The sequence below is a fragment of the Quercus suber genome, unplaced genomic scaffold (genome assembly GCF_002906115.3).
Source record: "Quercus suber isolate HL8 unplaced genomic scaffold, Cork oak 2.0 scaffold_145, whole genome shotgun sequence".
Classification (NCBI taxonomy): domain Eukaryota; kingdom Viridiplantae; phylum Streptophyta; class Magnoliopsida; order Fagales; family Fagaceae; genus Quercus; species Quercus suber.
The window spans coordinates 886,109-910,380 of NW_027069606.1; the positions used below are offsets into that span (position 1 = coordinate 886,109).

Genomic DNA, 24,272 nt, shown 5'->3' on the forward strand with positions numbered 1-24,272 from the left:
TAGAAATATAAGAAAAACAATATATAAAAAAATCCAACAAAAAATGAAAAAAAAAGAGAGAGAGAGAGAGAGAGAGAGAGAGAGAGAGAGAGAGCCTTTTTTGTATAGGGAAAATATGCATAGCATGGAAGAGATCGAGTGGCAAATTTATAATAAGATGATGAGAATAAGAAGAGCCAAAATAAGGAAGATAAAATGGCAAAATAATATTGTTGAGGGGGAAATTGATGCATCTAAATAAAATATGGGGAAGCCAAGCCGAAACTCAATGATGGGCTCTTGAGATGGTGTCCAAAGGCTTTCGATGTGGTGATAAACTTATCAAGCAAGAAATAAAGGCTGCACCTTGACAAAACAACAACAAAGTCCAATAAAAATACTTCACAATAGTTAATTTGTACATTAGTGGTCCTATTTTGATAATACAAGAAAAATAAATTCTCCAGCAGTAGGGAAAAATTAAACTTAGAGTGCAGCAGTTAGTTATTAAATAGATTTAAGAAAGTGTTCACTTCTAGAAGTCCTTGTGTGTCTTGGTTAGGGGGGTTATTGTACTTTCAGCCATCATTATATCAATATAAGGGAAGAATTCCATTATTACAAATACATTATATCCTTCAATAGTAAAACATAAAGTAAAAATTAATGGTTTCATGGTGAGAAGGAAAGGGTTATTTGGCATGGTGTAAAGGGAGAGAGAGATTCTAGCTCAGTGCAGTAAATGTTGAACTAGGATTCTTGGAATATATATATATATATATATGGAGCATGAATGGGGTAGTGTATGCCATTTTGAGTGAGTAGGTATGTAAGCTTGTGGTGGTATGATGGAGTTAATGTTGAAGCCAACTCTTTAATGGGCAAAGGGTTGTTTATGACTAATTAGGAAGCATTTACGGGCTTAGAATATGCAAAAAAGGAAAGGGAATGTCTGAGGCTAAGTGAGTGTGGGTTAAGGGGAATGATTTATGAGCTGGGGAGAGTTAAACTACAAACAAAGTGACAAAAATAATAGAAATTTCAAAGGGTTGGTATGTGTTTTATGGGCTAATGTGCTTATCTTTTTATAGTGGAGTTTAGGGGGGTATTAATTAGTAAAAGTCCAAAACATAGGATTGATCAGGAAGCAGAATTGCAGATTTAATTATCCTAGGATTTGGCTATAAATGGTGGATTCTCTTTTGGCTGTCTTGCCTCTTTGGGCAATGTTACACATGGGTGAAATCAAGATAAATCTTGCATTAAATGCCTGGATCTCTGAGGTTATATTCAGCCAATGAGGTTAATACATGCATTGAGGAAGGATGTTAGTGCTGCAACTAAGATTTGAACCCTATGAAGTAGGATTTCAACATCCCAAGCCAAGTGTCAAAGTTTAAGCCCACTTCAGAGGGTTTTGCTAGAGATTCCTTCATGCCCTCCAAATCACATGTTCCCAAATTTCTCCTTTAGAATTCATGGGCTTGGCACATGAACCATTTCTTGAACGTTTTTGACATTTATAGCATTGATTTATTGAGATTTGAGTAACTTAGTTACAACTCCCCTTTCGCTGGAGATAAAGTCTTAAGGAAAATGATGAAGTTTAATAAACATTATAAATGTTGTGATGTAAATAGTGACCATGGGCTCTTACTATATAAATTTCATGGGTTTATAATATGGTTGATAAACATCATAATCTTAAGATAAATAACTTTCCATGAGCTTTTATAGAATGATTGCCATGATTTTTGAGGTAATTGCCATAGATTATAATAATGTTTAAGAAATTAACACATTGTTCAACATTGAACTTTTAAGTGAAATAGTATTTTTTTGCCAAGTGCTAATAATCTTGGGCTTCTGATTAAGTAGTGCCAACATAAATTGAGTTTTTTATATATTTTTGATGGCCAGTGAGAACTGGACTTTTTGATGTTACAAGTGGGAACTGGGCTTTTTTGATAAATAATTTGCCATGAGATTGAATCATGGGCTTTGATTATGGATTTGAATTTCATTGATAAAATTGTTTTGCCATGTATTTTAATCATGGGCTTTAATTATAGATTTGAATTCCATTGATAAAATTGTTTTGCCATGTATTTTAATCATGGGCTTTTCAAATATTGTTAGGTATAAAAATTCTTGGGCTTTAGAAAAGAATGAGATTTTAACTTAATAAAATAAATAATTTGGGATTAGGCTTTACAAAAATATTGGGTCTTATAGTGTTTTATATTAACCCAATTTTGTGATGGAAAGAAGAATGGTTGTGGGCTAACATGATAATAGTCAAAAAAATATTTCGGTAAGCCCAATAATTTGTGGGTGATGTTTGAAAATAAAGAAGTGTTATTTAAATAATATTAGGTGTAAAAAAATGTACCCTAACAAATATTTAAATTTAAAACCGCCTGAGAGGAATATATGTAGACAACACTTTTGTTTTGATTTTCCATTGATTTATTATTTAGTTATAACATCAAAATTAAAGTAAATGAATATGTAAAGTTAAAACCGCCTAAAATAAATTTGTAAAGCTAAAACCGCTAAGATAAATTTGTAAAGTCAATATATTTATATAGTTAATATTGTAAAAAAAATTAAATTTAAAAAATAAATATGAAAATACTAATGATGTGATAGATAAGGTGACTCAACAGGAGCATAGCAACAATAATTGCTACGTTTAAGTTTATATATATATATATATATAGAGAGAGAGAGAGAGAGAGAGAGAGAGTCTCTCTCTCTCTCTCTCTCTCTCTCTCTCTCTCTCTCTGAGAGAGAGATTAAAGAGATTGCTAATAAGATTGCAGCTGAAAAACCACTAAAATTTGCCAAAGAAGTCATTGGCAGACTTTTCCAACTAAGAACATCAGTAGAAACAAAGAATGTGCATCAAATGTGCTTGTCTAGTGGAAACTTCGACATAGTAGCATATGCTAGCAACTAACAACATGCTGGTAGGTTTTGTGATATAAAGCGAACATGCAGATTCCTTGAGGATCAAGTAAAGGTATTGCAAGCTTTGTGAGGTTGAAGGCAAGGTATGTGCTAGCACATCAAGTCTGAGATAGACATGATAATGACCAGAGGTATACAGCCACCTTTCTTAATGTTGATGCCCATTTTTGACAAAAAGCCCAATGGCAGAAGAAGCCCAACAATAGGGGAAGGTGAGAGAAAAAGGGAAATGGAAGAGGTAAAAGTAAAGTAAATGGCCGTGGAAGCCTAAGAAAAAAGGTAATAAATAAGTAAAAGTAAAGTAAATGGGCCATGGAAGCCCAAAGGAAGAGGTAAGAAATCCAATGGGCCAACATGGCAGGTCCATAGGCATGGCAAGAAAATGAGCAACAAAAATGGAAGCACAATAGGCTTGGCGGGCAGGAGCTTCTGCCAAGACAATGTCCAAGCCCACGAAGGGAATAAAAGGAGGTAGTACAAGCCTAAGAGCCCACGCCCTTCACACCGTGGGGGATAAGCATTAACTCAGGACACACAGCAAAATGAGACAAGGCAAGAACGGCAGAAATGATGTGGGAGTATAGGAAGACAAACACAGAGGATAGTGGAACTCACATAAGGGTTGGAGCACCACCTACTTATACCTAGCCAATACAGGAGAAGTGGGCCTTCAGTTAAGGGATTCGAAGGGTGTCGTTTAGTGGTGGGGAGAAAATGGGTCTATTTTGGAGTTCTTGTCAAGGTTTCTTTTGGAGAAAATGCCTTGCTGAGATAGAATTTCGCCTAAAAGAGGCCAGCAAAGGCCGGGGCCACTTGATGCATGCCATAAGGGAAAGTAGAGAGAGAGCCTCCAATTCTTATCCATGCAGGTAAGACAGAGAGGGGGAGGGGGAGAAACAAAACAAAGAGTTTTGTCCTAGAATGAAGAGTGGTGCAGCAAGTACACTCTGAGGAGAGGTAGTGGCCGGGCAACCGATGGGTTAGTGGGTAATCTTGGAGAGATACCCACAAGAAACTAAAAATGGTTGATGAACCCTTAGGGACAAAAGGGAGAAATCCCATGGAATCAAGCAATATAAAAGGAAGGGAGGTAGCCATGAATAAGAAGAGGAACCCACAGAGAGGAGAGTAAGAGAAAAAAAAAAATCAGAGAAGAAAAGAAAAGAAAACAAAGTGGTAGAAAAAAAAAAAGGAAGAGAGAAAACACAGTAGAAAAAAGAAGCATGCATTAGTAGACCATCTTTTCTCTTCCTCTTGACATTCCCACCCTCTGAAACTCTGTGAATCGGAACCCAAGACCATTTAGGCCCTTTCTCTAGCATAAGTAACTTTAATGGCAGAAACCTGCAACGAGGTTACCCGTGTTGGCATTTGGTTCCCTTCTTGGACTCGTTCCTGCTAAATGACTTGGCCTAGGATTGGGAGAGGGAGCTAATGCTATTGCACTTGCTTAGAATTGTAGTTATTCCCTTGTTACAACTTATTTTAGCTTATTGGATATTCTCGTTGTTATTCATTCCACTACAATGTTTTCAAATTATTAATTATTTTGCTGTGACATCCCTTGCTTTATTTGCTGTATCAGTTGTTCTGTTGTATTATCTTTTATTTTATTCGTGGTAATAGTTGTCCTGCAGTAGTTTCTTTTGTTGTAGTTCATTATAAAAGTTGTGTTGCCATAGTATCTTTTGTTATGCCTGCTGTGATAGTTATTCTGTTGTAACTATGTTTGCTGCGTACAGCCTGCCATCCCATCTACATGTCATCCAAGTATTGGGCATGCCTGGCTTGCGCACAAGCTGGCCTACAATATAAGTGTATAACCCCACGAGACCAATCCCAACTCCCTTACCCACTAACTCACAAGCCTTGGTGTAACAGATGGGCTTTAGCCCATTAACGTGAAAAGGCCCCCACACTCAATTGCTGTAACAGTTTGAGGAATGGTTTTGTGGTGAAACTCAACCGAAATATGAGAATCTTCTCCAGTCTAAACATTTTTGTTGAGCTGCTGGGTAAGACTTAAGGGAGTGGATCAGCTATGGAGTGATGATGATAAAACTAAGTGCACAAGCAAAGCCTAGATATGCATTTGCTAATACATGTCATATAATATGTTGAATTACAGTTCCCTGAAAAATAACAATAGAAAAAATGAGGAGAATCATGAATCATGGTTGAATAAAGAAGGAAAATATTCATAGGGAGGATTCCTTCTACTCCAGCTAAAGTCACAAAAAGCAATTTATTTTCATTTTCATAACTGCAAGTCTGCAACGAGACATCCTAGTCCAGCAAACCTACCATCTGGTTCTGTATGCTAAGTATAACTTAACATGTAAAGCATTATATCCAAATAACGTAAAGGATCATGCAGCCAAACACAAGTCATTATCTTTAGAACTATTGTTGCCATTAACACAAAAACCAAGACCATTGCAAGGAAAAATAAAATCGAGCACTAGCTCATCATACGTTATTGACTAGGATATCAATGACATCAGCAAAGCATGTGCAAGAGATCTCGCACAAGGACAAGGTCTTGAATTTCCCAACAAATCAAAATGTGTCCTATATAACTCTCATCTGACCATCTTTGAAATATTATTTTCAGGGTCAAGTATCATATCTGTATCTAATGCTAGGGCAAAACCATATAGTTAAGCCATAAAATTTGGAAAACCTTTATACAAACCTAATGGATAAATTCAAGGTGAATCAGTTTTACTTCACATAATAAGAGCATGCACGCACACATGGGAGCGAAGTCAATCAACATCTCATAAGTCATGACAAAATTCCAAAAGCCAAACTTCCAAAAAGAGATACTCCAACACTTGAAAGACTTTAACCGTGGAACTCCATATAATGAGCACGACCACACACACCCACCCCAGGGGGGGGGGGGCCTTCTCACTTGAAACATTTTTTTTAATTTCTGTTTGGAGGAATGCTACTCGAAATTCCAGGGAGCCCATTCTAGCAATAAGCATGTGAGTGTCTTCATAATCCCACATATATATCCACTACTATAAATGGTCACCTCAAGGATAAACAAAAATCTACAAGTTTCCTGTTAAACCCAAGATAATAACTGAGGACTAGCATATTTCTTCTGACAATTATAGCCCCCAACAGGTTTAAGCAAATATAATTTGTGTATAAAGAAAAATGAGAGACTGATTCATTCAATGGTAATACCTTTAACAGTCATTTAATACAAAAGTTCTCTGGCTGCTAAAAAAAAGCATTTTAAGTTTTAACAAAACCATTCAAAATATTGATTATTAGGCCCACCCACCACCTTCATGGGCAGTGGAGAATGATAAAATCATATTAATAACAAGCAAGGACCTTCTGCAATAGCAGTTCATAGCATTGAAGCAACCAAAACAACAACAATAAAAGGAAATCTTATTCCTTTGTTTTAATGTTGACATTACAACACACATAGTAACAGTTCATTTACAAAGTATCTGGAAAATCTTGCCCGCAAAACCCCAATATTCAAGCAAACTATGATTTACCAATAACTTAGTTATGACTGGAGTTTTTGAATGGCTGAAATAACTTCAGTAATGGCATGGAATTTTCTCCTTTCCTTGAGAAGCAACTTTGCCGCTTCAAGAGCCCGGCGTTCACAATCTGCTCGTCCGCTAGCATCAGTGATTGATTCAAAATCCTCAACATGTGCAACACCAACAATTCTCCTGTCAATCAGAAGATGCCCAAAATGAATCAATACTGGGAGTTAATATCAACACATTAGAAAAAGAATTTCACTAGAGATTCTGTAAGGATGAACATTAGCAAAATTATCCCCCATAAGAAATATATGAACTCATTATACAGTGTCATTGCCCTTATCTGTTGATTTACCATATTATATCTAGAAACTACATAGTGATAACATCTTCACTCAATAGATAATATGCAATAAAAGTGAATTACGAATGACTCTTCCTTGTCAGAAGCTAATTAATCTAACATATTTTCCAAGCTTAGAAAATGTGTCCATGATTGGCATTTTACAACAAACACAGAAATCCATAGTGAAAAGAAAATTTATCAATGAGTGTTCAATATTTTTTTTTGAAGGTTTAGTATTGATTCAATATGGCCACCAAAGAAACAAAATTAGGTGCCTCGGGTTTATTAAGAAACGCATTCTTCTATTGACAAGGATATTTGGCCTTTGTATTAGTGGAAATGGTTCCAGAAAATGATCAAAAAATATGGGGACAAGGCTTGATTCAATGTTATAGAATATGATTATAATCAAATATCTTCAATTATGGATTAACAATATTCTCTTAATTTCTTTGAAATTTGAAAATCTTCCATGAATTAGCATTCAGAGGTTATGGTCCGTTTGAGATGCACAATACCATCTGCCTTAAGGATAGTAAGCTCTAAAAAGTGAAAGCAATATAGTTTAACTTTCAAAAGCAGTGAAAGGAATGAATATTGAAAACATTTGCACACACAACACAGAAAATATATTGAAACCAAAAAATCTGTAATCAGATTTGTTACCTTATCATTTTGGCAGCACCAAATCCAAGTGTGTCATGGAACAAATCTTCCATAAATTTCTTTTGTACAAGCTGCAGAAGCTCGGGATTGTTATATATTGCAGGAAGATATGCCTCACCAGAACCATCCTTGTGCTCATCCCAAAGTGCAATGAATTTCTTGTGGAAAAGATTCCAAGTATCTTCAATTGTCCTCAAAATCCACTCCTTGTATGTCTGCACAATAATTCAAATATCAAATATGACCCTTAAGAATAGCTAAAGAATAAGAAGTAATAATGTAAACACCTCCAAGCAAGGCTACAAGTCATGCTTTCTACATGAGGAAACTGCAATAGATAGTTTCCTAAAAAACAAACAAAAGCAAAGAACTTCACCAAAAGAAAAAATTGTTACACCCCACCCATCAAACAGGTCGGATAGAAGGTTGTCCATCCACTACCTAATTACTTGAAAGGAAAAAAAAATTACAAGAAATAAATAGCGACGTGGGCTTGTGGGGGAAATGTCATACAAAATAATAATGAAGGCAAGAAGCTATGTTTGTTTGTTTGCTATTATGAAAATTGATTTTCAATTGTAATCATTATTGCACCGCCATTTTGGAGTAAAATGGCTTATGGATAATTTGGGAGAAAATATTTTATGCCAAGTAAATAAAGGACCCTCTGGGACTACACTTTGTTGAAGTTGTTGTTGTAAAGGAAAGGGGTCTCTCCTACTAAGGGGTCATCTTTTTCCATGTTCCATTCTCTTTTTTCCCACAAAGATAAATTAGTGAAAATTTCAACATAGTTTCAAAGTCCAAGCAAGAAGGGAAAGATCAGTCGAAAAATATGAATGTCACATGTTTATTATTTACTGGCAGTCTGGCATTAGCTTCTACACCACTTATTTTACTAAAAAATAAATTATTCTTAGACATAAAAACCATTAAATTAAAAACAGAGAGGCTCTTACTTGTTTTCAATAAAATTAGTTACTTTTCAAAAGAAAAAATAAAGACAGAGGCAGTTACTGAAACAGGACATACTTTTCTGTCATTCACTTGATCAGCATGTCCATTTTGTGCAAAGAAAGCCAAAATCAAGTTTCCAAGAAATGCTCCAATATCAAAACCCATAGGCCCATAAAATGCAAATTCCGGATCTAAAACTTGAGTTGACTCATGAGTAACCATGACAGAACTAGTGTGAAGATCTCCATGTAGAAGAGCCTGGGCTCTCTCACAGAACCTAAAGGAAAAGAAACTCTTTAATATCTCATATAACACTAGAAAAAATAGAACTGCTACATGTTACAAAAATAAAGTAACAACATTGAGCATGTACTATACTTAGATTTCAACTCAGCAACTTCAAGCTTCAAAACATTATCCTCCCGAAGAGCCTCAGCATCACGATCAAGATAAGGGGAAGTCCAATGGTTATACTGAGAAACCTTGTGAGGGTCAGAAAAAACAACCTGCTCAGTGAGCCTGCATAACTCCACGTTCCCACAAAACTCAGCAACTGCACAAAGCAAGAATGAGTCATATTACAATAAGGACCATATAAGTATGAGACACCATTTACATCAAATTACAACACAATCACACTCTGAATAAACTCATCAAACCCAAAACATAAATTTTCTTTTTTCTTTTTTGATAATTATAGTTAGGGGAGTGGGATTTGAACTCTGGATGTCTTCATTGTAGACACCAAGAAGTATCTATTGAGCTACAAGGCTCTTCGCAACCCAAGACATAAAATTTAAGGAACGTAATTCACAGTAAGAGCAAAAAGGCAAATAACAAATAAACAAATCAAAACAAGTTGTGATCAATCTTCCCAGAATAATCTTCAAGCTAATCTCTAGACAATTTAATGTCAAAACACCTGAGTTGCAACACAAAATGTAGAAGAGAGTGCAAGCAAGACTATTGTCACCCCAATCAATTTTAAATTGATAAGAATCAATCCTCTACCAGGTTACTTAGATGCATCGGCACATTCAAAAAACAGAGTTAAACATTCACATGGATGGAAGTTACTTTGCAAAACTTAAACCATAGTTAGTTGCAATTATTATATATAGCCTAGAAAGATATGGTCATATTGTGAATAAATACTCACAAAGGAGAAGATCATATGATACATGCCAGATACAATAACAATACAAAATTACGAATTGAGGTTCACACACCTGCACGTTTGTGCTCCGTGGTGGAACGATAAAGGAGGGATGTGAAATAAAGTGTCCTCGCCATGAATTCTGACATGTGTTCTGCCAGCAAGGGGTATTCAATTCCAGCAATCAACCCTTTTCTCACTATAATATGTGGAGGCTCCAAGTAACGCATGCCAATCAAAGACATAGTATGATCAAAATGATAAACTTCAGGCACATGCTCAGGACTCAATCGACCCAGCTCTCTCAATGCCACTGCCTCAAAATATGCCCGTTCCTTAGTCATTGGCCAAGATTCCCCTATACAACGCATGTATGGAAGAGCCTGCAGAACCGCATGGCACAACAAATTACAATATAGAAGACACAACGACAAATGATCACCTCCAAGTAGTTGAACCGGAGCACGTGGAGAGAAAATATGATCAATACAGCTAGCCACAAAGGCTTAAAAATATCATTATAAATTACTGAGTATCCCCAAAGCTCAAGTAAATAGAGAATTCAAGTTTTAATCATTTAACCTTTATTCTAATTTTATATACCTTGATAATAACAACTAAACGCCATGAATTTAGCTTGATGTTCAAGTAACCAAGATTGATACACCTTTTGATGATTATTAAGTGAGAATTGAGATTGTAGTGAAATTTCAGTTGCATAATATAGCTTGCAATAGATGAGCCAATCATATTAAGAGTACACTTTATTCTTTCTTTGTAATTCATATGTTTCACGAAAGTAAGTTACTTTTACATCTTAACCTCTTTGTTCAAAGTTTGTTTGGGTCTTCTTTGAATTGTACATGCTAATAAATCCATTTAAAAAAAAAATTAAAAAATGTTAGGAGTGGCAAAAATGATCCAAACCCATTTACTTGCCCGTGAGCTGCATCTTATAAATCAACAATTACCTGCCCAATTAGAAATACCCAAACGAATAAATATACATTGGTATTCCATTAGATGGGTATTAATTGGTAATTCACTGAGTTGCCCATTTAGTAAAACTTAAAAAAAATTATTTTACTTAACAATATTAACCTTTCAAAGTGATCAAAAACCCATGAAACCAAATACTCCATAACCTTCAACATTACCAAAATCTACCCACTACTTGTGTCAACTCGTGATTGGATTTCAACACTTTTACAAGATTCTGTCATAGATATTTGAGCATTTTATGTTAATTTATGCACCAATCATGATTTAACACTTAAGTATGGAATGGAAAATGGTGTGTCCCTAACATTATTTTTTTGGACATTTCAAAGTTATTTTGGTCATTTTAGAAGTTCAGGAATATTTAGTCATTTTGGATGGTTAGGAGATTTGGGTTATTTTGGCCATTCCAAGGGTATTTTGGAGGTTTAGAGGTATTTTAATTTTTGGCCATTTTGGAGTCTTATGGGATATTTGGATTATTTGGACATTTCAAAGTTTTAAAGGGTATCTTGGTCATTTTAAAGGTTCTAGTAGTATTTTGGTGATTTAGTGTATTTTGGCTTTTCTAGAGAGTCCTAAAATATTTTGGTCATTTTAAATTTGGGAGTTTTAAAATAATTATAATTATAATTATATTTATATATAACATATATTGTGTTTATATATGCGCGTGAATTTAATGATAATAATTGGTTAAATGGGTGTGTTGGTTTTTATAAATTGATAAATAGTTGAGTTGATTCCTGCTTAAATTAAATTAAATGGCTTAGGTGAATAATGAATATTGAATAATGCTAGAGATACAAACTATTTTACAAAAAAATTTACAAACTACTGATATGGTAAGTGATTATTGGTAAATGAAAAAGTGATATTAATGGTAAGCTTAGATGAAAATCAATAAGAGATTGGTCACATTAACATTTTGTAAAAATATTGTAAAATAGTTTGTGGTTGTAGCATTACTCATGAATATTTAATATATATTCAAAGAGGTTAAATTCTATGAGGATGGGGTGTAAAAATCATGTTTTACACCATCCAATAAGTGATTGCTACATTAGCATTTTAATTAAAATTCAATACTTCTTACCACGCCTAATAATATCTTGAAAGATTCCCAATTTGGTTGAATTTATATATAGATATTAGAATTAATTGAGTGTGATTGTGTTTATTCTTAAATATGTGATAAGATGATGTGGAATATTAGGATTGAAGGGATAAAATATGAGTTTTACACCACATCCTTATAAAATTTAACCTCATATTCAAATGGGTAAACATATACAATCAAAGCTCATCTAACCAACCACCCCTCCATATTCATTTCTTTAACACCCAGCCAATAAAAATTAAAATGCAAATATGCCCAGACACAGCATTATAAACAAAATGTCTACAAAATGTCTACTATTGGTTTTGAAAAGGAACAAACTTGCTTGATGACGAAAGATCCGGCATTGCTGACTACGATGTAGACAAAATTGAGGTTGCCATCTCCCACCTCCTTAACTTTGAGGTCGCTGCCGAGCTTAGAGGAGAGAGAGGGCACGGCCTTTATGTACTCAATCAGTGACTTCTCATCCAGAGGCCTGAACTCGGTGAAAGCCATTGTGAGCAGCAATGAATATGATATAAAAAAGAAGAGGTTGAATCACTATTGGTGGAAACGCGAAATGAATCAAATGAAGAGTGAGATGAGACTAGTCACTAATGAGAGTAAGACGACTTCTTTTGATATGGTGTCTCATCCGACTATTCCATTCCCTACTCATACTTATAAGACGTCCACAAAACCCGTGAACCACCTGGATGGTGAGAGACTGAGAGTGAGTGGGAGGACTTTTATTAAGAAAAGAGAATAAGCAAATAGTTGGGTAAATTGAATCTGGTCGATTGTAAGAGTAAGACTAGTCCAAAGGAGAGACAAAGTTGGTAATTGACTACATAAACGGGTTTTTCTTGTTCAAAGAAGGTGGGAGGAACCGGATTCTCCATTTGGAAAACTGCAGAAAAATTAAAATGTTTTTGGCATGTTCTTTGAAGTTTGAACTTACATACATAGCTACCCAAAAGGAAATTCTTTCTCATCTTAAATTGAAAACTGGGACCATTGGATATACACCAATAAATCATAAATTTTGATATGCAAGAATTTGATAGATTAATTTTTTTTTTTCTTCCGTTTATGTTTCTGTAGGAGGCAAAATTTTAAGCCAATTATAAATGCCACATCAAAATTTAGTGGCAAATTCTAAATTAATGTCATTAAATTAAGGCGAAAAGCACATTTTAGTCCCTACATTTTAAGGTGATTTCCATTTTGGTCCCTAAGTTTTATTTTTACCGCTTTTAGTCCCTATCCTGAAAAACGGTTCCATTTTTGTCCCTCCCGTTACATCGTAAACGGATTTTGCTGACGTAGCAAACGGAATTGATACAAAATGATAAAATAATAGCTACAGTAAATGTTGGTGATTACTGTTAGTTATTCCCGCCTTAGTAGTCACGTGTCCCTCACGTGACCATCCCTTTTTTTTGTTTTTTTTTTTTTTTTTTAGATTCTGTCATAGATATTTGAGCATTTTATGTTAATTTATGCACCAATCATGATTTAACACTTAAGTATGGAATGGAAAATGGTGTGTCCCTAACATTATTTTTTTGGACATTTCAAAGTTATTTTGGTCATTTTAGAAGTTCAGGAATATTTAGTCATTTTGGATGGTTAGGAGATTTGGGTTATTTTGGCCATTCCAAGGGTATTTTGGAGGTTTAGAGGTATTTTAATTTTTGGCCATTTTGGAGTCTTATGGGATATTTGGATTATTTGGACATTTCAAAGTTTTAAAGGGTATCTTGGTCATTTTAAAGGTTCTAGTAGTATTTTGGTGATTTAGTGTATTTTGGCTTTTCTAGAGAGTCCTAAAATATTTTGGTCATTTTAAATTTGGGAGTTTTAAAATAATTATAATTATAATTATATTTATATATAACATATATTGTGTTTATATATGCGCGTGAATTTAATGATAATAATTGGTTAAATGGGTGTGTTGGTTTTTATAAATTGATAAATAGTTGAGTTGATTCCTGCTTAAATTAAATTAAATGGCTTAGGTGAATAATGAATATTGAATAATGCTAGAGATACAAACTATTTTACAAAAAAATTTACAAACTACTGATATGGTAAGTGATTATTGGTAAATGAAAAAGTGATATTAATGGTAAGCTTAGATGAAAATCAATAAGAGATTGGTCACATTAACATTTTGTAAAAATATTGTAAAATAGTTTGTGGTTGTAGCATTACTCATGAATATTTAATATATATTCAAAGAGGTTAAATTCTATGAGGATGGGGTGTAAAAATCATGTTTTACACCATCCAATAAGTGATTGCTACATTAGCATTTTAATTAAAATTCAATACTTCTTACCACGCCTAATAATATCTTGAAAGATTCCCAATTTGGTTGAATTTATATATAGATATTAGAATTAATTGAGTGTGATTGTGTTTATTCTTAAATATGTGATAAGATGATGTGGAATATTAGGATTGAAGGGATAAAATATGAGTTTTACACCACATCCTTATAAAATTTAACCTCATATTCAAATGGGTAAACATATACAATCAAAGCTCATCTAACCAACCACCCCTCCATATTCATTTCTTTAACACCCAGCCAATAAAAATTAAAATGCAAATATGCCCAGACACAGCATTATAAACAAAATGTCTACAAAATGTCTACTATTGGTTTTGAAAAGGAACAAACTTGCTTGATGACGAAAGATCCGGCATTGCTGACTACGATGTAGACAAAATTGAGGTTGCCATCTCCCACCTCCTTAACTTTGAGGTCGCTGCCGAGCTTAGAGGAGAGAGAGGGCACGGCCTTTATGTACTCAATCAGTGACTTCTCATCCAGAGGCCTGAACTCGGTGAAAGCCATTGTGAGCAGCAATGAATATGATATAAAAAAGAAGAGGTTGAATCACTATTGGTGGAAACGCGAAATGAATCAAATGAAGAGTGAGATGAGACTAGTCACTAATGAGAGTAAGACGACTTCTTTTGATATGGTGTCTCATCCGACTATTCCATTCCCTACTCATACTTATAAGACGTCCACAAAACCCGTGAACCACCTGGATGGTGAGAGACTGAGAGTGAGTGGGAGGACTTTTATTAAGAAAAGAGAATAAGCAAATAGTTGGGTAAATTGAATCTGGTCGATTGTAAGAGTAAGACTAGTCCAAAGGAGAGACAAAGTTGGTAATTGACTACATAAACGGGTTTTTCTTGTTCAAAGAAGGTGGGAGGAACCGGATTCTCCATTTGGAAAACTGCAGAAAAATTAAAATGTTTTTGGCATGTTCTTTGAAGTTTGAACTTACATACATAGCTACCCAAAAGGAAATTCTTTCTCATCTTAAATTGAAAACTGGGACCATTGGATATACACCAATAAATCATAAATTTTGATATGCAAGAATTTGATAGATTAATTTTTTTTTTTTCTTCCGTTTATGTTTCTGTAGGAGGCAAAATTTTAAGCCAATTATAAATGCTCCATCAAAATTTAGTGGCAAATTCTAAATTAATGTCATTAAATTAATTAAATTAGATGATGGCATGTGTCATCCAAATTGACATCACATGGGCATGTCAAAATTTGTCACGTGTCATTTTATGGATAATTATCTTTATTAAAATAAATAAATAAAATAAAAATAAAAATAAATTTTCTATTGAAAATTGATAGATAATTATTTTTATTAAAATAAATAAATTAAATAGAGATAATTATTTATCTTTGTTGATTATTATCTTTGTCAAAATATGATCTTTATCAAAATAGATAAATAGAAATAATTATCTCTAAGAAGAATTTGGGCCAATCAAAAGTCTACTATATAATTTTAAGCATATCAATTCAAAGTAGAGCTTATTTTCTGAGATCACTATAAATAGAGGACATTCCCTCTCATTTTCAATACCAAGTTTTCAAGAGGCCCTATCAATCCATCTTCCAACTAAAGTCAAGAAGATTTCTTGTTCGAATCATCTTCAAAGAAGATAGAGGATATTTTTTTGTAAAAGAATTGAAAAGATTGTAATCATTATTTTGATAAGAATGAACTTGTCAGTGATGTTCGTCGGACGGAGCTAATCCCTTCTGCTTCCCTACTATACACACCGGTGTGGTGCCTGCCACAGCGCCTCCGATGCCAAAGTTAGAATATTGAATCTTCTTTGTAGCAAAAGTGGAATGAACAAAGAGTGAGTAAAATAAGCCATCTATCTCTCTTACCTCTTTCGTGGGAGTGTATGGGTTTTATATCTACTCCCGTCGTTCCTAGCCGTTGGAGGAGTTATGGAGGTCTTAATGCTCCCTTGAGTAACGCCTCAAATCCGAGTAATGAGGTATCAATGTCTTCAAACGGTTTGCACAGCTGGAAGTGTAGCTGTTCAGTTGACTGCATTAAAGGGACTGAAGATCCTCGTCAGTACCGTGATCTCCTGCAATGCTCATCCTGTGGATTTTCTCGTCCGTACCAGGACGATCATTCTCATGGATGGCTTCGTCAATGATTATTTACCTCGTCAGTTATTCATCAATACAAATTGTATTTATATTTGCAAATCATATTTCTTTTCAATTACTTGATTATCTGCAATTGAGAAATTTTGTGTTTACAGTTTTACATAGTGAGATTAAATCTTAAAGCTCCAAAGTTCATAGACTTTCACGGTTTCACCCAAATCATGTTGAATTTGAATCATTTCAAAAAGTTTTTTTTTTTTTTTTTAATTAACTAAACAGCAAGATTATATACTTAAATTTTAATTCAATGTTTCTTTATACTACACTGATGAATACTTACAAAACACAGTTCCAAAAAAACATCCATATACTGGAGCCGATGATAGGGGAAAGGGGGTCGAACCACACACGTGAGCAGAAAAAAGAGACGTGGAGTCTTGATCCTCTCAATTGCAGACTTTTCCTTTACTCACACAAAAATAGCACCATGGCTCAGCTTAAGTATTTGTTGACTTCTTTGATAACCATTGCAACCATGCAAGCATTTGAAGCAGTGCAATATAGTGACCAACAAGGTGGCTTCAGTTCAGTCCCTGGTGGATGCGCTTTTATAATGAGATTGAAGAGACTGCTAATGAGTTTGGAGCTGGATACAGCAACCGACCGCTGAAATCTGCCACAGAAATCATTTGCAGACTCTTCCAACAGAGAATATCAGCAGAAAAGAATGTGCAGCGAATGAGCTTTGTCTGTTGTGTAGCATAAACTAGCAACAACAAAATTCATGTTAGCGCAAACTATATTACTAGCTAGTCTGGTGATAAAAGAGAATAGGCAGACTCCTTGAGGATCAATTAAAGGGATTGAAAGTTTTGTGAGGATCGAGGCAGGGTATGCAACACCACATTGGGTCTATGACAGATATCATAATTGGGATCAGAGGCGACAGCCACGTTTCTCAACTGCTGTAACAGTTTCAGGAATGGGTTTGTGGTGGAGCTCAACCACAAGAAGAGAAGGTACTACACATCTTTAACATTTTTTGTTGAGCTGCTAGGTAGGACTTAAGAGAGTAGATCAGCTATAGAGTGACTATTAAGGCTAAGTACAGAAGCAAAGCCTGGAGCTAAAGTCGTGAAAAGCATTTTCCTTTCATTTCATGGCTGCAACTCGCATAACAGAGACATCCTAGTCCAGAACCTACCATCTTGTTCTGTTCTCTAAGTAAAACATAACATGTACAGCATTATATCCAAATAACCTAAAGGGCTTTGCTAACTAGGATATCAATGACATCAGAGGAAACATCTGATTTAGCTTAAAGCATGTGCAAGATATCTGACACAAGGACAAGGTCTTGAATTTCTCTACAAATCCAAATAGGTCCTACATAATTCTCGTCTGACCATCTTTGAAATGTTAATTTCAGGGCCAAGTGTCACCTGTCTTGACCAATCTGATGCTAGGGCAAAAGCATACAATTAAGCTTCAACAAATTGAGTAGATCAGGGTCTTAAGTAAGAGTTGCCAAGCCATAAAAATTGGAAAACCCTTATACAAACCTAATGGAGAACTTTGAGGTGAATAAGTTTTACTTCAACATAATAAGAGCATGCACACACACACACACACATGGAGGCCAAGTCAATCAACATCTTAGAACAGTAATTTTTTTAACAGAAGACACTCGAAACATCTTTTTATTTCTGTTTAGAGGAATGCTACTCAAACTTCCAGGGAGCTCATTCTAGTTCTAGAAATAATTAATATGTGAATGTCTTCATAATCCTGCATACCTGCGGCTCTGAGGAGTAACTTCAAGGATAAAATCCACAACAATATTCCTGTTTGGTCCCAAGACAATAACTGAGGCCTAGCATATTTCTTCTGACAATGATAGCCCCCAACACATTTAACCAAATATCAATCGTGTATAAAGCCTTTAATAGCCATTGAATACAAAAGCTCTCTGGGTGCTACAAAAAGCATTTTAAAGAACCATTCAAAATATTAATTATCAGGCCCGCCCATCACTTAAATGATGGAATCATTTTTTGTTTTTTAAATTGTTGTTGTTGTTGTTGTTTTTTTTTTTTTTTTTGGTTAAATATTATCCTATTGCGTTCTAAAGAATTAAATATAGCATATAAAAATATAATATTATGCTATTACATAGTATGATTTGGATAATTTGGTATCTATTCTGTTACATAGCATGATTGTTTTATAGTGCTCAATTTAGATGTTAAACTATGAGACTTTACTAATTTTTGTTTATTTTCTAATCCTTTGTGGTGGACAAAGTACTCTTAATAGTTGTATTAGAAGTACTCTATAATGCCATTCATTTAAAGAAAAGCAAAGGATAGCCAAATGAAAATAATCAGATAGGTGACAAATTTTAACTTTTACAATTTTTTTTTTTATTATTTTATAACAATGCATGTATAGAAATTTAATTCTTAGATTTTGGTTATAATTGTTTATTTGATAATATATTTTGGGTGGCTGAAATTATAATTTCTACAAAAAAATAACCTTAATAGATTATCAAATACAAAATTTTGTCCTAATATTGGTTCAATTAATCATTGTTAAGTTTTATTAATTTTTTTTAGTTTACGTTTTTCTGGTGTTTTGGATTGTTTATATATTACATTTATGATTGTTCCTATAATAAATAAAAATTTAATTACGAAATACATTAATCATTATTAGATTAGTTTAAATTGTAATTTTTTTTAATAAAACCACCATAAAAATAATTATCACGCGCAATGCGAGGGTTCGGGGCTAGTATTAATAACAAGCAAGCACCTTCGGCAATCACAGTTCACAGCAATGAAGCAACCAAAATAACAGCAAAAAAAGGAAATCTTATTACTTTGTCTTAATGTTGACATTACACATAGTAACAGTTCATTCTACAAATATCTGGAAATTCTTGTCTGGAAAACCCCAACATTCAAGCAAACTATCATTTACCAAAAACTTAGTTATTATGACTGGAATTTTTGAATGGCTGAAATAACTTCAGTAATGGCATGGAATTTTCTCCTTTCCTTGAGAAGCAACTTTGCCACTTCAAGGGCCCGGAGTTCACAATCTGCTCGTCTGCTAGCATCAGTGATTGATTCAAGATCCTCAACATGTGCCACACCAACAATTCTCCTGTCAATCAGAAGATGCCCAAAAAGAATCAGCTATAGGAGATAAAATCAACACATTATTAGAAGAATTTCACTAGAGATTTTAAAAGAATGAACATTAGCAGAATATGAAATATGCAGTGCCATTGCCTTCTTTCTGTTAGTTAACCATCTTCCATCTAGAAACTACATAGGGATAATATTTTCACTCAATAGATAATATGAAAGAAAAGTGAATTACGAATGACTCATTATTAGAAGCTAATCTATGTAACATATTTCCATGCTTAAAAAATGTGTCCATGATTGGCTTTACAACAAACTCAAAGCAATCCATAATGCAAAAAAGATTTGTTAGTGTGTGGACAAGGCTTTATTGATTATTAATAATTATAAACAAATAACTTCAATTATGGAATAAAAATGTACTCTTAATTCTTTGAAATTTGGAAATCTTCCATCAATGAGTTAGTTAGCTTCTGAGGTTAAGTTCTGTTAGAGATGCACAAAACCCTCTGCCTTGAGGATAGTAATTTTTATAAAAACAAAAAAGAATAATAATAATAATAAATTGATAAGCTATACTTGCACCCAATGGGTCTTGAACCCGCAACCTTACACTTCATCCCATTATTATGAGAGAAGGTAGTGCCATTTGAGTTATAGCCCATCGGTTAAACTCTAAAATAGAGAAAGCTCTAATATTTGAAAGTAATATGGTTAAACCTTCAAAAGCAGTAAAAGGAATCAACATTGAAAAATTCTACACACAGAACACAGAAAATAGAGTGAAAACCAAAAATCTGTACTCAGTTTTGTTACCTTATCATTTTGGCAGCACCAAATCCAAGGGTGTCATGGAACAGATCATCCATAAATTTCTCTTGTGCAAGCTGCTGAAGCTCAGGATTGTTATATATTGCAGGAAGATATGCCTCGCCAGAACCATCCTTGTGCTCATCCCAAAGTGCCATGAATTTCTTGCGGAAAAGATTCCAAGTCTCTTCAATTGTCCTCAAAATCCACTCCTTATATGTCTGCACAATTATTTTAAATATCAGATATGACCCTTAAGAATGATAGAGAGTTACATAACTAATAAGTAAACACCTACAAGCAGGGCTACAAGTCATCCTTTTTACATAAGGAAACTGTAATAGATAGTTTCCTTAAAAACAACCAACAGCAAAGAACTTCACCAAAAGAAAAAGATGTTATATCAATAGAGTAGAAGCATTATATGAATCAGGCTTCATCTCTTTCCAACTGTCCAGCACTTCATAATGAACTCATGATCACAAGTTCTTTATACAATATTTGACAATAAACCATAGTAACTTTGAGCTTAAGTACTTTATCTTCACTATAATCGGATTAAACATCTTTCATATTTCTTACAAATCCATCAATGAACTTCACATGATTATTTCATGCTGGCATAACTCTAGTTGTAGAAATTTGGGACACATAGTTAAAGCACACTCTTTCTTTCTTTTCTTTTTCTTGCCACTTAAGAGGGAATTAATATCTAAGCAAGTATAATAAAACCAGTGCTAGGGTTAATGAAAGACCCTAACACAATTTTCTCCAAAATTAACAGAAATTAATGGCAGCATATTCAATGATGGAACTGCAACAGATCCTAAGTTATATAGGATAAAATTATTTAGAGAAGCAGTAAGGTCTTCAAAGCATAGAAATAAAGAATATTACTGTGGATAGACAAAATTTCAGATAGTAATCCAGCAGGAGAAGTAACATGCACTAAAAAGCACATGTGGATCCAGGGAAAAAAAATTTAAAATTACATACTACAATTAAAACTGAGTACATAACACAACAAAAAGCATACACCCACATACATAGCATGTAAATGACATTATTTAAAAGAAACAAGAAAGAGCATAAAAATACTGTATTCAACCACAAATGGCTCCAAAACATATCCAAATACAAACACTGCAATGATGAAAAAACCAGGCCATACAAACTCTAACATACTACTACTAGACTTTATTTCTTTTGACATAAAATTGTCAATGGACAATGTTTGCTCATATAATAACATTTTCTTCTGTTTGTTTGCTTGAGTGTAAATTCATTTTCAAATTTTACTCTTCATTACACTGCCATTTTGGAGTAAAATGGCTTATGGATAATTTGGGTGAAAAAAAAATTATGCCAAGTAAATGAAAGGGCTTTTGGCACTAACACTTTTTTGTTCTTTTGGGTGGTGGTGTTGTAAAGGAAAGGGCTCACCCCTATTAAGGGGAATCTTTTTCCATATTCCCATATATCCTTCTCTCTTTTCCCAAATTTTGAGATAAGTTAGTGAAATTTCAACATAGTTTCAAAGTCCAAGCAAGAAAAGAAAATTCAGGTGGAAAATCTGAATAACATGTTTATTATTTACTGGTGTTAGATTTTTCTTCTTTTTCTGATAAATACTGCCAGTGTGGAGATAGCTTCTGCACTGTTTATTTTACAGGAAAATAAATGGCTTGTAGAAATAACAAACATTAAATTAAAGACAAAGAGGCTCACGCATTTTTTCAATAAAATTACTTTTCAAAAGAAAAAATAAAGACAAATAGGCAGTTACTATAAAACAGGACTTACTTTTCTGTCATTCGCTTGATCAGCATGTCCATCTTGTGCAAAGAAAGCCAAAATCAAGTTTCCAAGAAATGCTCCAATGTCAAAACCCATAGGCCCATAAAATGCAAATTCTGGATCTATAACTTGAGTTGACTCACGAGTAACCATTACAGAACCAGTGTGGAGATCTCCATGTATAAGAGCCTGGGCTCTCTCACAGAACCTAAAGGGAAGGCAACTCTTTAATATCATAAAACACTACAAACAATAGAACAGCTGCCACATGTTATAAAAAGCAAATAACCACAATGAAGGTGCTATACTTAGATTTCAATTCCGCAACCTCAAGCTTCAAAATATTGTCCTTTCGAATAGCCTCAGCTTCAAGATCAAGAAAAGGGGAAGTCCAATGGTTAAACTCAGAAACTTTGTAAGGGTCAGAAAAAACAACCTGCTCAGTGAGCCTGCATAATTCCACATTCCCACAAAATTCGGCAACTGCATAGAACAAGCATGAGTTAGACTACAATAATGACCATATATGACAATCACGCTCTGAATAAACTCATCAAACACCAAACATAAAAAATTGTGGAAAATAAATTCATAGTAAGGGAAAATAGGTAAATCATAAATAAGCATATCAAAACAAGTTGTGGTCAATTTTCCAGGCTAATGTTCAGGCTTAGCCATAGCTGATTTAATGTTACAACACCTGAGTTGCAACACTGTGTTGCAACTCATGTTGTAACATTAAATTATATATATATATATAGTGAAAACAGACTCATAATGTAGAAGATTATATAAAACATGCTGAAACCAATAATAATACAAATTACAATATAAAAGGCTCACACTTCAATAGGAAATATCACACACCAGCACGTTTGTGCTCTGTGGTGGAACGATGAAGGAGGGATGTGAAATAAAGTGTCCTTGCCATGAATTCTGAAATGTGTTCTGCCAGCAAGGGGTATTCAATTCCGGCAATCAACCCTTTCCTCAGAATTATATGCGGAGGCTCTAAGTAACGCATGCCAATCAAAGACATAGTACGATCAAAATGATAAACCTCAGGGACATGCTCAGGACTCAAGCGAGCTTCCTCTCTCAGTGCCACCGCCTCAAAATATGCCCTTTCCTTAGTCATCGGCCATGATTCCCCTATACAACGTATGTACGGAAGAGCCTGCAGAATCACACAGCACAAAAAATTACAAGAGAGGACACAACAACCAAAGACCATCTCTAAGTATATGATAAATTATCGCTAACCCCAAGCGCTGAAATACATGATAAATTACCGATTGTCCCAAAAAGCTCAAGCTATTAGGAAATGCAGAATTTAATTATTTAACCATTATTCTAACAGACTAAACACCATGAATTTAACTAGATTTTCAAGTAACCAAGCTTGATACACCTTTTGATGATTATTAAGTGACAACTGAGATTGCAGATATTACAACAGTACAAAACATCTTTTTTTCTTTTGGAATCCAATACCTTTCGCAAAAGTAAATTACTTTCACATAATAACCACTTTGCTCAAAGCTTCTTTTGGTTCTTCTTCACAAAACTGTACATTCTAACAAACCCATTTCCAAGTTTTTTTCTTTCTTTAATTCATGCTCTCTAACCCAACCAACAAAATGCAAAATGCCCAGAAAATCTATAAACACACACCGCATGAAAAACAAAATGTACACAAAAAAAAAAAAAAAGACCTGCTTCATGACGAAAGAACCATCAGGGCCAACGATGATGTAGACGAAATTAAGGTTGCCATCTCCGACCTCCTTAACCTTGATGTCGTCGAGGTTGGTCCCGAGCTTAGAGTGCAGAGCGGGCACGGTTTTTATGTACTCGATCAGAGACTTCTCGTCCAGAGGCCTGAACTCTGTGAAAGCCATTGTGATTTGTGAGCAGTGGTGAACAAAGTAGCGGCTTTTTCTTTAGTCTAAAAAAGAGAAGTAACAGTGTTTGGTGTTATTCGAGGTTTTTCTTTTTTGTGGGGGAAGAACGGTCGAAAAGAAGAGGCTTGAGTCTTGCGACTATTCGTTGAAATGATGGATGACGAATGAGAATAGAGTTAGAGAGGACTTTTGGGAAAAAAAGATAAAAAAACACAGCTTTTTTTTTTTTTTTTTTTGAGAAAGAATAAAAACACAGTTGAGTACAATGAATCTGGTCGGTTTTAGGACTTGTCTAAAAATAAGTCTGAAGTTATTTATCAAATGACAGCATGGTAGTGTTATCAAAAAAAAAAATGACAGCATGGTAGCAGTATTAAAGTTCAACAAATAAAATATTAGATTCTCAAAAAAAATAAAATAAAATAAAATATTATGTTTG

General features: G+C 34.1%; 2 protein-coding genes across 2 annotated transcripts; both read right to left on the minus strand.

The window, feature by feature from the left end:
* Positions 1 to 6,268: 6,268 nt before the first annotated feature.
* On the minus strand, positions 6,269 to 12,393 carry LOC112007493 (methylthioribose kinase). The gene is made up of 6 exons (XM_065776935.1): positions 12,042 to 12,393; positions 9,675 to 9,984; positions 8,824 to 8,998; positions 8,521 to 8,722; positions 7,489 to 7,703; positions 6,269 to 6,662 (listed from the first exon to the last, which is right to left on the minus strand). Exons 1-6 carry the CDS (start codon positions 12,216 to 12,218, stop codon positions 6,491 to 6,493), a joined length of 1,251 nt encoding a protein of 416 aa, XP_065633007.1. The 5' UTR covers positions 12,219 to 12,393; the 3' UTR covers positions 6,269 to 6,490.
* Positions 12,394 to 19,023: 6,630 nt separating this feature from the next.
* LOC112015186 (methylthioribose kinase) lies at positions 19,024 to 23,957 on the minus strand. The gene is made up of 6 exons (XM_024047559.2): positions 23,645 to 23,957; positions 22,797 to 23,106; positions 22,238 to 22,412; positions 21,936 to 22,137; positions 20,139 to 20,353; positions 19,024 to 19,338 (listed from the first exon to the last, which is right to left on the minus strand). The coding sequence occupies exons 1-6, from the start codon at positions 23,828 to 23,830 to the stop codon at positions 19,167 to 19,169; spliced, it is 1,260 nt and encodes a 419-aa protein (XP_023903327.1). The 5' UTR covers positions 23,831 to 23,957; the 3' UTR covers positions 19,024 to 19,166.
* Positions 23,958 to 24,272: the final 315 nt, after the last annotated feature.

What these genes read in the sequence shown, in the direction of transcription:
- LOC112015186 (XM_024047559.2), bottom strand. Translation starts at nt 23,830, where the DNA reads ATGGCTTTCACAGAGTTCAGGCCTCTGGACGAGAAGTCTCTGATCGAG. An exon ending in GTTCTTTCGTCATGAAGCAG is followed by an intron (nt 23,107 to 23,644) that starts GTCTTTTTTTTT and finishes GTGATTCTGCAG; the next exon opens with GCTCTTCCGTACATACGTTG. An exon ending in ATCAAGCGAATGACAGAAAA is followed by an intron (nt 20,354 to 21,935) that starts GTAAGTCCTGTT and finishes ATAATTGTGCAG; the next exon opens with ACATATAAGGAGTGGATTTT.
- LOC112007493 (XM_065776935.1), bottom strand. Translation starts at nt 12,218, where the DNA reads ATGGCTTTCACCGAGTTCAGGCCTCTGGATGAGAAGTCACTGATTGAG. An exon ending in GATCTTTCGTCATCAAGCAA is followed by an intron (nt 9,985 to 12,041) that starts GTTTGTTCCTTT and finishes GCGGTTCTGCAG; the next exon opens with GCTCTTCCATACATGCGTTG. An exon ending in ATCAAGTGAATGACAGAAAA is followed by an intron (nt 7,704 to 8,520) that starts GTATGTCCTGTT and finishes ATTATTGTGCAG; the next exon opens with ACATACAAGGAGTGGATTTT.